General features: G+C 42.3%; 1 protein-coding gene across 1 annotated transcript in view; it reads right to left on the minus strand.

Annotated features, from left to right (window-relative positions):
- Positions 1 to 1480: 1480 nt before the first annotated feature.
- ULK4 (unc-51 like kinase 4) overlaps positions 1481 to 12833 on the minus strand; it is a 69749-nt gene continuing 58396 nt past the window's right edge. The window contains exons 36-38 of the mRNA XM_078859493.1: positions 11282 to 11470; positions 4803 to 4891; positions 1481 to 3718 (exon numbers count right to left, since the gene is read on the minus strand). Coding sequence (XP_078715619.1) covers positions 3658 to 3718; positions 4803 to 4891; positions 11282 to 11470 — 339 coding nt within the window. The 3' untranslated portion in view covers positions 1481 to 3657. The remainder of the gene's footprint in view (positions 3719 to 4802; positions 4892 to 11281; positions 11471 to 12833) is intronic.

Consider the following 12833-nt stretch of genomic DNA (forward strand, 5'->3'; position numbering starts at 1 on the left):
GGCTTCCTATCATTGCAATATGGAATTTACTGCCTTGGCCTCTAACAAATGACCACCACTGCAGAGATTTGTATATGGAGACATTGACAATATTTATAGTATTAATACTGCCTTGCACAGCTGTTCAATGACGTGAGCTCATCAGTCACCTATTTCAAAGTCCCCTTAATTGCCGTGTCAATTTCAAATGCCACAATGCATACAAATATATCCACTATCGTGCTGTGTAACTGATGTTAGGAGTATTGGATGTTTAATTATATTAAAACAAGTAATGTATGGCAGTTTAACTAATTGACTGGGATTTCAATGTCACGTCCACTTGTGTAGACACCTGTTGCCACAACTGTTTACGGCTGGATTAAGTTGACAGCAAATTTGTAGATGCAGCACAGGCTCCTTTGAAGCTGCTAACCCCTGTTAAAGCCCTGTAGCAACCAGGTGTGGTTGCGCGAACCTTGCCATATAAGGACTCTGCTTGATCTGAAGCTGATGTGGTTTGAGCTCAGGCCAAAAGCTAAAATTGCAGCAATGAAAGCTGGGCCCAGCCCCTTATGGAAAAACTGGTTTGCTCCAAGGTGAGAAGACCAATAACCAATGTTTACACTTGCTGGTCGTCACTGTTGCTGTTTAACACCGTTGCACAGCATTAAGTGACTGCTGCATGTCTTAGGACAGCTGACAAGTGAACAGCTGACAAAACTCGTGATACGGTGTGATCATCATTGTCTATTAACGAGCAATGCTCATCTGTTGATGGCATATCCACGTTTCCATAATACTGGGAGGAACCTGGTTACACCAGCCCATGGGATTATTGTGTCCGTCCGTTGTGCAGGGAGGGGCTGGGTGGGGAGGGGCTGGTCACCCCGTGGTGCCCTTATAAAACTCAGCATTTAACCTACTCACGCCAGCTTGTGCCCGCCCTCAGTTGGCCATATTTGCGGAATACACCACGCCGCCGTTGACCCTGGCCATTGACCGAGCAACCCAACGTTCCTATCAGCTCCCTCCGCAGGAATGTGTTATTAGACATTGGGCTCCAGCAATTCACCTTGACACAAAGTGCCAGACATAATGAGAACATTAAGGAAGCCTTGTATGCTGACCAAAAAACCTTGTTACATTACAATCTTTTCAATAGTGGGAGTTGGGCCTCCCCAAAGGATGTCTGCTGTTAAGTTTGTACAAAATTACATTCATATTTATGGCTAAAGAGCAGTGGTTCTTAATCTGGGGTGCACACACCCCCTGGGAGTGCGAGATGCCCTATCTGGGGGTGTGAGACATGCCAGATTTTTTAGAAGGTAAATCGAAACAAATTAAGCACTACTTTTTTTCATTAAACCTATGTATCAACATACTTAGGTTTTTTTACGATTGAGAACCAACTTGCAACCTACTGATGGTTAAGTGCTCTGCCACAGCACATTCTGGCAGAATTTAATATTGCTCGTGTAAGCAGTGCATATAATTTAATCAAAATAAGTCTTGAAAAAAGTGGGAAAGTTTGGATTTATTTTGGCGACGGACGACACGCTCAAATACAAACTACATCTGGCACCAAAAATTGTAAAACACAGCCCATAGTGACTCCCATGGGGTCCTCCACAACACAGCTGATGTAACAACTGATGCTCTGTCATCTGAATGTTTTTAATTTCTAGCCCTGTACCTTGAAGTTTTTTTTATAATGCAACATATTGACAGGACATGTATAGTTGGGCTTTCATTCCACAAAAATGTGCTGTTCACCATGGCAAATAAGGCCAGCGTTAACTCAATCGAGGCCACATCTGCTCGTGAGGGTGACCACTGATGCCAAGGATGGCTGCTGAGCACGGTGTGGGGATGCGAGGTGAGTAATGTCTCTTTAAAAGCAAACGATGCCCGCTGTTTTTCGTATCCTGTCTGTGGGGATGCCATGGCAGAATGCCCCCCATGATACCAAGAAGAGGGATCGTGAAGGCCCCAGGAAGGTAGTGGCAACATGGTGGCCCGCACAGTCGACCAACGGTTTAACATGTTGGTCATCTGATAAACAGCATGCATTTTTTTTATAACATGCACTAAACTATGGTGGCTTTTTATTATGCAGCCATTGTTCAAGGGGCTGAAACTAACTTCTTCCATCTTGACTTGAAGCTTTCGTGACTGCAGGAATTCATATTTGGGTCTTTCGGTAAAGCCACATAGATAGATCTTACATTGATATGCTAATCTCTCTCAATTCAATGTCCACCTCCGCAGCTTCGTTGTCGTGGAGGTAGCTCTCCGTTTTACCCAATCTTACATTTACATGCAAATTTCATCACTAGCCCCGCCTACTTCGCTTATGACCCTTGGGCTGCACCCGTCTCAAACCTTTATTACATTCTGCTGCAGCAGCTCTCCCGCTTTTTACACCTGATGACGATTGTTTGTGTTGCGATCGAAACGTCGTGTTATTTTTTATCTTTTTATCTATGTGACTTTAACGGAAGAGCCAAAGAATATGAATTCCTGCAGTCGTGAAAGCTTTAAATCAAGATTTAACCGCCTATACGGGGAGAGTTTATCCACAAGTATTAGATCTTTTAACAAACTTCGAGACAAAAAGGCTCATCTGATCGAGTCGCTCACTTTTCTGAAGAGATGCCGCGACACTAAAGTATTACCGATCGCCTTTACACTCGCATCTGCTGCTGTCACTTCTAATGCTAAACGGATCTTGTTCAGGGCCAGCCTAGCCCTGATCTCAGAGAGAATAAGATTGCTCCGATTTGAACTAGACAACCTTGATTTGAAGCTTTCGTGACTACAGGAATGAATACTCTTTGGTTCTTTCGGTAAAGTCACGTAGATAGAAAATTAATAGATCGCGACGTTTCGATCGCAACACAAGCAACTGTCATCAGGTGAGACAAACAGCAGGAGAACTGCGATGTTTGCGTCAGCAGTTCTCCTGCTGTGTTTGTCTCACCTGATGACGGTCGCTTGTGTTGCGATCGAAACATCGTGATCTATTAATTTTCTATCTACGTGACTTTACCGAAAGAACCAAAGAGTGTAAACTAGACAACTTAGACAAGACTCTCTTGCAATCACACTTAACATTGACAGACATTTTTTCTCATTTTTTGTGGCTTTACCAAAAGACCCAAAGAATATAACTTCTTCGATTTGATAACGGCGAGCTGAAACCCGTATCTGAAACGAGATTTTAAACCTAAGTTTGGGTGGTACCACTGGCTCTCAAACATGGCCTTTGAGACCATTGAGTGATTTTGCCACCTGGGTTTTGTTGATATCTTTGTGCTTTTACTTGTCGACCACATTGCAATCTATTTTCAAAATGGAGAAAAAATTGCTGACTACTGTGAACAGGATCCATGCTGTTCATGGGCTTCCTCAAAAATAGGTCTGTAAACAACGATTTTCAAATTTCATACTAATTTAGGGGTGTAATTGGATCCAAACTAATTTATTTTGTAATGTAATGCAACAATGCAGGGCAACTTCGTAAAACAAAGACACTTTGTATTCACATAATTTACTTGCATGATTGCCTATTTTTAAGATCATATTTCTCTCCCAAAACTAAGCAATTTAACTTTGAAAATGTATTTACATAAGGCATACTTTGAGAAGGAAGAACTATATTCTTCAGTCACGTTTTCACAGGATGTGCTGCAGAATCTCAGAAGCCAGGGATGCCACGGTCACATCTGCAGTAGAACTGAAAAAATACATCATGTTAAACATACATTCATACGGCACATCTTCCATAGACTTTTCACAAAATATGAAAATGTTAACACCTACATCTGCAGTGTAAGACAAGGCAGACTCTCAACCAATTAGAGTTCGTGAAAAGTCCGTGTTAGTCTGCTCATTACGGGTAGTCATCTCCGTTGACAGCCCTGAGACATTTGTAGACATTTTACATTGCCATACCCATGGTCAGTCTTTTCCATAGGATAACCACTTTTGACCTCCCACAACATGGTACGTATCAACCCGGATAATTTATAGAGCCAACCCCTTGAGATTTCAACATATGACATCTGATCCTAGAGTCGAGGATTCTGACCACAGCGCCACCTGACCAGTACAACTTCTGAATAATGTGCGTGCATTGTGCTTTTCTCATGCGAGATGGGCACAAGGCCAAACAAAGCCACTGAGTCAGACGTCAAGCCAGACAGTAGTTGGCTATAGGAATAACCCAGACTGGTTCGTCCTGTTTTTGCACATTTCCTCAAAAAGACTAACACTCACAAATGACTATAAAACGCTTCATAACATATGGCCCCAAGTGAGTAATAATGGTTACTCATGCATACATATGAGTTTATACATGTTTGTGCTGTACAAAATTGCTGTGCTATGGATCATAATTATGCAATAGTTACGAGGAAATGCATGTAATATAATTGACTTTTCAGCTTGGAAAATGTTTCCTTCCCAATATGTTAATGGTAATAAGTACAATTGTCAAGTGCCAAAGTGTCTCCCTGCTTAAAACGGAGTGGTGTCCATCTCCATCGTGGTAGAAATATAACATTCCTATGAAAAGCTAATTTATCTTCAAGATAACCACCTACGATACCCATATAGGAGCGTCATATGGAAGTTGCAACATTGGTTGAGTACAACTATTGTTGTTTCTAATCTAGATAACACACGTGTGTGTTATCGATTTTAAAAAATGGCATAAATATAGATTTGAGCCAGGAATCTCAGTGCTGTTGGCTTGGTGCTCTGACATAGCCATTATCGGCTCCATTGTCAAGCCAATGTTAAGCTTGGTTTCATCTCACCTGGCAGTGATGGCCAGCTGCTGTAGCGCTGAGGTGAGGACATCGCCGTGCAGCCTCACGCTCTGGGTGTGCTTCTCATCTGCAGTCACCTGCTCACACAAAGGGGCAGATATATTCATTGTACACTGGTGCTTTTTTGCTGCAGCTTTCCTTCGCGGACTCGGTGATGATATGTCAATGCCAATATCAAAGTGTCTTCCTCTTTATTTTTTGTTCTGTTTTCTCTTTAGTTCATTGCCGTGCTTGATTTTATTTTGACTTCTCACCTGGTTAAACAAAACAAACTCAAGTGATCTCCCTGCTCAAACAAACCTTTGGGGTGGCATTCTTCTCTGAGAACCCATGAGCCAATAGTCAGAATTCTTTACAAGAACCATTTTACGAAAAAGACAACTATTTCTGAACTCCCACAGAGTGATACTCACTTCATTAACTCAACTGTCTATCACATATAAAACATCACTCAAATACGTGTGTCAGGAATGGAAATGACAGTTATTGTTATTGCACTGTAGGAGCATATATGGATACATTCTGAATATCCTGCTATATTAGAATTTTGCTGTGTGTTACCAGATATATATTTTTTTAAGTGGCTGAAATCTGAATTTGAGCCAGGAATTTCAATGCCAGTACATACCAATCTATTAGAGGCCAAGATGTGGCAGCCAATGGGCTATAGAACACCGATTTGTGGGATGGTTAGCATATGCCATAACACAACGCTGGAGGTTCAGTTTTAACCAGAGTAATAGCACATCTATGCAGTGTGTCATTCCGATTATTACGGTTGGCTACGTACGATACGAAAGAAGTTCAACTGACAACAATGCAATCTGGCCGTGGAGCGGTGGCGCAGTGGTTAGCACATAGCACTATGAACCCAGGGACCTGAGTTTGATTCTCGGCCACGGTGGTATCTTAACTGGTACTGGGCCTCTCCCCCTTTCACTAACCAGCACTGACCAGACTAGTGAAGTATGGTCAAGTAAACCGCACGATCGACATGTTGTAGCGAGGCCGTCATCCAGCAGTGGAGTGATAAAAGGGCTGCGAATTATTATGGATTGGTCTGCCTTCTTCACCAAGGTGTGTAAACATCCATCTGACTGTCAGCATCTACAGTTAACTTGACACCAAAAATACAAGCTTGGGCTGCACGTTTAATGAGGATTCTTGGAATTGCCAGCTGGGTTCTAAGTCTCTTTGAGCCGTTTGTGCCGACACACCCATAATAAATTACTGAATCCTTAATTACATTTGCCAGTGAGGTGTAAGGTAGAAATGTCATCACCTTATGAGCAATGACGCAAAGAGATGTTTGCATTGTTCCAATGACCCCTGAGATAATAACAAATATTCTCTACACCACTAGGTCAGTCATGAACAAATCACTTTTAATTCTTGCAATTTCATAATTTTCATGACTGGTGCTTAGAAGTCTCCAGTATTTAAGAAAACAAATAACGTCAGGTGTTTTATGCAACTTTTTTTAACCTAGTTTCCAAAATGGTAAATTAATTATTTTCACCTCGAAAAATTGTTAAGGCTTCATGCACTGATGGGTTCGTCGAATACTTCAAAAGTAACTGCAAAATGCCAGGTTGTTGTCAAAGGGAGCTAATGTTGATGTTGGTGACACCATTCCCCATGGAGCCTCTGACTTGATTATGTCAGTGTCTACCTGATCAAATGGATATTGGGGAGTCGGTCGCGAAAATGATACATTCCCATGATGGAGGGAACGTTATCAACAGAACAATAACTATCATCATCATCATCAAAGCCATGTTCAATCTACTCATGGATGAAGGCCTTCCCAAGCTGGTACCACTACTCTGCTTGAAACATTGTCAACATCCCACTAAAAAGTAAACATTTAATCAAGTCTGGAGGGATAATGGATGATGTCCCCTGATTCGAATTTGTACTCAACATATTCTGATGAAGAGTCAAGAATCTACCCCAGGCAAACATTTGCAAGCTGGGAAGCGATTAAGAATTGTTTTCCCCAATCACAAAAACATATCCATATTACAATATATTTTAAGCATGATATCTCAGCCATAGAGCATGTGGTTTTCCTACAATGTGTGTGTCCTGCTTTTTGTACATTGTTTTGATATGCAGATGCTTTGAGATGTTATATCAGTCCAAATATTACATACATACAAATTTTATTAAACAAAAATTAACTAGCCACTATGGGAGCTATACAACATTTTCATTTATAAATGCAGTGAATAATTGAAATTGGACCTTATTGAGTTATCATATCACATATATACTCCAGATGCGTTATTATACCAGTCACTACTGAATCTATGTTTCAGTTTTTGTTTTTTGGGGCACCATGGTGGCGAGATGTTAACTACCTTGCCTGGTATACAGGAGATCGTGGGTTCGATCCCAACCCTGATGTATGTATATTTGGAGTTTGCATGTTGTCCCCGTGGTCACGTGGACTTTTCCCTCCACATTTAGAAACATGCGTGGGGAGTATTTGGCTGCTATACATTTCCACACGATTAGCCACTTCCTTGAGCTATCATTTTTGGCCAGGTCGCTTTTGAAAAGAGCTAAATAGCTAGTGGGCCATACCTGGTAAACTAAAATTAGTTTAGCTAGTTTTAGTATAATCTGCATACTCTAATTATATTTCTCATATGGATGTTTATATAATTTCTACCACTGGCCAAGAAAAATGGGTGCCACCCACTGCTCGTTTCAGTAGGCAAACTGAGTTGGATCATTTTTTGTTACCCTGGGATTTATTTGCAAAGGAGATGAGTTGTTTCATCATCAATTATGTGGCCGCACCAAAATATACATTATGAAGTCAAAGAAAGTTGCAAAGAAGCTCAAAATTTAATTAAATCTTGGTGCCAGAATGTATAGTAGACTAGGGGCCTGTGTTTATGCTACAGCTGTGTCTTCCATCGTATGGCTACTAAACCTTTCCTGATGTGCAGAAGTTACAGCCACTAACCCCCCACCCACCCCCGGGAACACAATATTATTATATATACACCTACAATTATGCTGTGTAAATTCCCTTCAAAAGGACCGCTACACACCACAGGCTGCCTGAACATGTGCATTCACGCAAATAAGTAGCCACATCTGCTTGCACGTACACAGTCACGTGCTCAAAAGTGAATTCACATGCTTGTACACAGATACATGTGTGTGCGCATAAACATGAATGCCAAAGAACATATGTAGGAGTTGTGCCAACATGTGGCTGTCTGCTGCTCACCCCATAATTTGCAGAAGCTTCCCGGGGGGGGGGGGGTCCTGCCTTTACTCAGAATATTACAAATAATACCTGACCTTTTCCTACTTCCCGACCCTAACAAAATGCTACGCACACAGTACATGACATGCTTGGCACCATCATCTAGCTAAAGGAGTGAATGTTGGCTAGGTAAGAGAGGTGCTCCTCGTAAAGTCTTGGAATGTTAAGAATTCCAACACTGGTGCAATCAAACATAAGCACACCTGCACATCTCACGCTTGTTTTCGAAACACGGATGCAATCCAACGCTCATGAGCTTTATCCAGCATATAACCTCTGATTAGCATGGTTGGCTATGTACGGTGCAAAAGAAGTTCAACAAACATAACATGGCGTGGCTTCACACTCAAACAAGATTCAGACAATGTTCTTCTCCACTGACAGCCCTGAGATGTGGAGAACAATTCCAAATTCCATTGGCAAAGACGGTCTCCATCAAACAATGACGACTGACTTCCCTTATAATGGTGGACAGAATATGTTTGTATATTGGCCGCGTTGCTCTATTTGGGTCTACATTCACAGACAATGAGGCTGATGTGGAGGCAGCATCATGCTAGGTTCGTTCATAAAATTACACATACAATCTCAATCAGTGCTACATACAATCCAAAGTGTTAAGAATATTGTGTTGCCATACTGCAGAATGCAAAAGATCACCCATTTAGCCAAATGGGTTGGCAGGGAATGTGCTGTTAGTTGGCACTGAGCATGGCCATCTTGGCACAAAGAGGTGACTGTGTGGCCAGATCCATGCATGCTCTGCAAACTTGGTCTCAAAACTGCTGATGCTGACCACACTGCACCAGGTACTTGTTTAAGGTGCAATCATTCCAGGTGCAGACATAAGTTGCCTCTCATGTTGTTCACGGACAAAAATTAAAGCAAGTATGAAGAGCTATTAGCAGATTTTGCTATAACTACACAGTTGCTCCCTCTCCTATTCTTCCACACACAAACACAAAGATCCCCGTATAGCCTTAACAAACTGTTAGGGCAAGTGCTGTTAGCATGCACTTATGAAGGCTGGCTTGGCAGATGAGGGGGTAGGTGGCCAGCATCATGCCCAACCGCCTTTGTCTCCTTAGTGGCGATGTTTACACACCGCCCAGGACCCGTTCAGATAAGTCACTGCTGTTGAAGGTGAGCTTTAATTGTACTCGGGTCGCTGGGTTTGTAGCGCTAACCACTACACTATCGCTCCACCCACACACACACTTAACACACTTAAAGGACCACAATGGCTAGAAACAAACTCCCTTCTTCAAATGCATTGTGCAAAGAAAATGTTGGGTCACGAATTGTTAGCACCAAAAGAAACACATTTAAAAGACATGCTGCCATGCCGATGCAAGCTGTTTTCTGAAAAGAAAGGGTGTGCAGAGGCAATAGCAGCAGGTGATGGCTATTTATCACATGTCGCGACCAGTGACGTCCGGTGAGGTCAATGGCTGGGGAGGCACTGGCTCGTGTCAGAGCCAGATTCACACACTGAGGGAGTGTGGCCTCACTGAGGGGAGCGTGTTAGACACGTGCCCCTCAGTGAGGCAGATGTGATAGCTGCCTCCCCTGGTGCTTTTTCATTGCAGTTTCATGACGAGACCAGCGAGCCTAAATATATATTTATACACATAAATGAAATAAGGTACCTGGAGTATGGAAGGCGATGACATGAAATTAAGGGGTCTACAAACATTACATTGGTGGCATACTGAGATAGTAACAGGCACATGAAGACTTTCTTTGGGATTTTTTTTTCCTACAGTGTCTTACTCCTAAGTGGGATGTGTTAATATTTTAAGCAATTCATATATGTAAACATGCAAAAAACAAAACGGTCAATTTGTCCTTTTTAAATAGTCAAAGTAACAAAAAAGTGAATGTTTTAAGTAGCCGGTGTTCATCGTTCTTGGCAGCACTCCCCACAAAAAACCCTGTGTGATTCATTCAAAGTGGTCATTTTACCTATACAACAAGGGAAATCATGGGTTTAGTGAACTTCTAACCAAGCATTGCAACATTTTAATGCTTTTGAAATTCATTTTGTATCTAAATATATATGAAATGTTCTTGGTATATTTTATTTGACTATAATTAGTATGAAATTCTAGCATCTACATATCACGTACCCTCCTGGTTGGTATTGTAAAAAATTAAAATGTTTTTCCTTAAGTTTGAAGAACCAATCATTGTAGAGAAAGGAAATATTTCACTTAAACTGCTTTATGTATTTGGTAACAGGACTCTCATAAAAAACGAATGTCTCTGTTACAAGACTTCCAGGATAAACTTGAATTCATACGGATGTAAATTAATAAACACATGTACGAATACACAAACACATGTCTTGTCCCCACAATAAATGCTGTACTCTGGTGAAATAATAAAATACAAAGACAACACAATGCCCTAAGTGTAGATATACTAAATATAGGTACTATTTAACGTTTACACCCACAAAACAATCGCAGTTCTTTTAAATTCCTGATCTCTATACAGTATTTCATTACAAAACTTGCACAAACAGCAAATGGTCACATCTTGTCGACTGCCTCAGAAAATCACACCACACAAGCGACAACTGCTTATGCGGTCACTTGCACCTTTCTCGCCAAGTGCTAGACGGCGCTTCTTTGCACCCTTATAAAGCAATGGTGGACAACCTACGGCCCGCAGGCCACATGCGGTCCATGCAGCCCCTCCTGGTGGCCTGGTCTAAGCGTGTCTATGGTGATGCGTGGAGGTCATGATTAGCGCACACACACGGTATCAAGCTTGCAGCCTACTGAAGTGAAGGAGGGCCACTCAGGTGGCTCATGAACTCGTCTAGCGTGGTTTTGTGTGTCAATCAACAACGAAAATGTATCCATATATTTTTTATCATGGTACATTAGATCAGTGGATACACTACTCCCATTGGTTGCTACAGCTGAGGCCATCAACTCACTTCACATGAGAAACCAGTTCAATCATGGGTGGCTGAAACCTGAATTCAGGCCTTTGATCTCAGCCGAGCTTGCTCAATGGCTTTCATATGGCCATTGCAAGTACGATGAACCCCCTTCTTGTTATGCTTTTCTGTATGGTAAAAGATTGTGGGTCAGCTTTACACTCCAGGTGCTACGGCCTAGCTTCGACATAATTTAGGCTGCCGGGCCCTGCAGCACACTCTGCCACTCACCAGTCTCTTGATGATGCGCAGGAGCAGCTTCTGCTGTTTGGGGTGTGGAGCAGTGGCTTGCAGAGCGGTGGCGAGGCGTGCGGCGCTCTCGGGACCCGTGCAGTCGGCATCCTCCGCACCGTACAGCTGCACTACCAGCGACAGGCAGCTCAGAGCGCGCTCCCCCACCTCACTCTCCTCCACGCACAGCTGGCAAACACAAACAGGAGTGGAAGCATGATTTTTTTGTTTTTGTATGTGTCTCTAAAGTGGGGTGCGGTAGTGTGGCAGTTAACGCGCTGCGTCCCGCTCACGGACAACACCAGTGGCGATTATCTAAATCGGTCCTAAGCCTCCCCGAGGTCGACTCAGGTGGTGCATCTGCCAGTGAGGTATGTGATTAGTACTACTTGTGAAATACGCATTTCACAAGTAGTACTAATCACATACCTGCATTTCTCATAAATATGCTAAATTCCTCTTGATATGCAAATTTTTTTGTCAAGGCGCCCTTCCCCCCTTCCAACCCAGCTTAAATAGACGCTCCAAGCGTGGTGGTGTTTCATTCAGACGCTGTCTCCCCGACAGACCTGGTATTCACCTGAGGACGGCTGCTTGCGTTGTGGCCGAAACGTCGTGAGAATTATTTTATTATGTTTTATTTTTATTATTTTATTATTTCCCTTCTACGTGACTTTACCGAAAGAACCAAGAGGACGAATCCCTGCAGTCACGAAAGCTTTAAATCGAAATTTAACCTCGTCTTTATTTTCAGGTTTACTTTTACGTATAAGTAAGTACATTGTTATTCATTCTTCACGTGTACAAGTTATATTTAACAGATACAAAATATTAATCATGTTTTCCATTTAAATACTTCCGGTTTCATGTTTGGGTTAATATAGGGTAGCATAAAACAAAAGGAGGGGGTGTCGTATGATGAACCGTGAACCAAACCCTATTATTCCCCATTTGCCTTCGATTTTGCAGATCGTGGAATTGCCGATTGTGGCAATTTTCAAGAACGTAACCCCTGCGATGGGCAAGGGTTTGGTGTATGCTACAGTTTGTGCCTTACAATGACAGTGTCATGTTGTTGACGTCGACGCGGAATGTTGAGGCTGACGCCAAACATCACAGTCATGGACTGCTCTCAAGAGTGGCGGCGTGCTCAGGATAGGGTCGCCGGGCAGCATCTCATGGGGACCGCTATGCTCCAGCCAGGGGCAAACGTCTAATGATGACAGCCATGCTGTGCTGCACTAAGTACTATATGCAGTGTATTATGAACATAGTACATTTATGTGCAGTGTGCTGCATGAGATTGCCTAAGCCAAATGAAAAAAAACAATACATTCGTCAATTGACTATGCCAAACGGAAATTTTGCCATTAAAAAATGTCTGCAGTTAATTACCAAATTGCAGTATTCTGTGAAGTGGCTGTTAAATGCCCTGTTACATCAGACTGTACCGCATCAAACTTTGCAAAAGTAGGCCACTGTATGTTGTTGTCTTGGCCCAAATGACAAAATAACCTGACAAAAGATTGAAAAAAATACTTTTCCTTACATA

Source organism: Lampetra fluviatilis, chromosome 1, assembly GCF_964198595.1.
Source record: "Lampetra fluviatilis chromosome 1, kcLamFluv1.1, whole genome shotgun sequence".
Classification (NCBI taxonomy): domain Eukaryota; kingdom Metazoa; phylum Chordata; class Hyperoartia; order Petromyzontiformes; family Petromyzontidae; genus Lampetra; species Lampetra fluviatilis.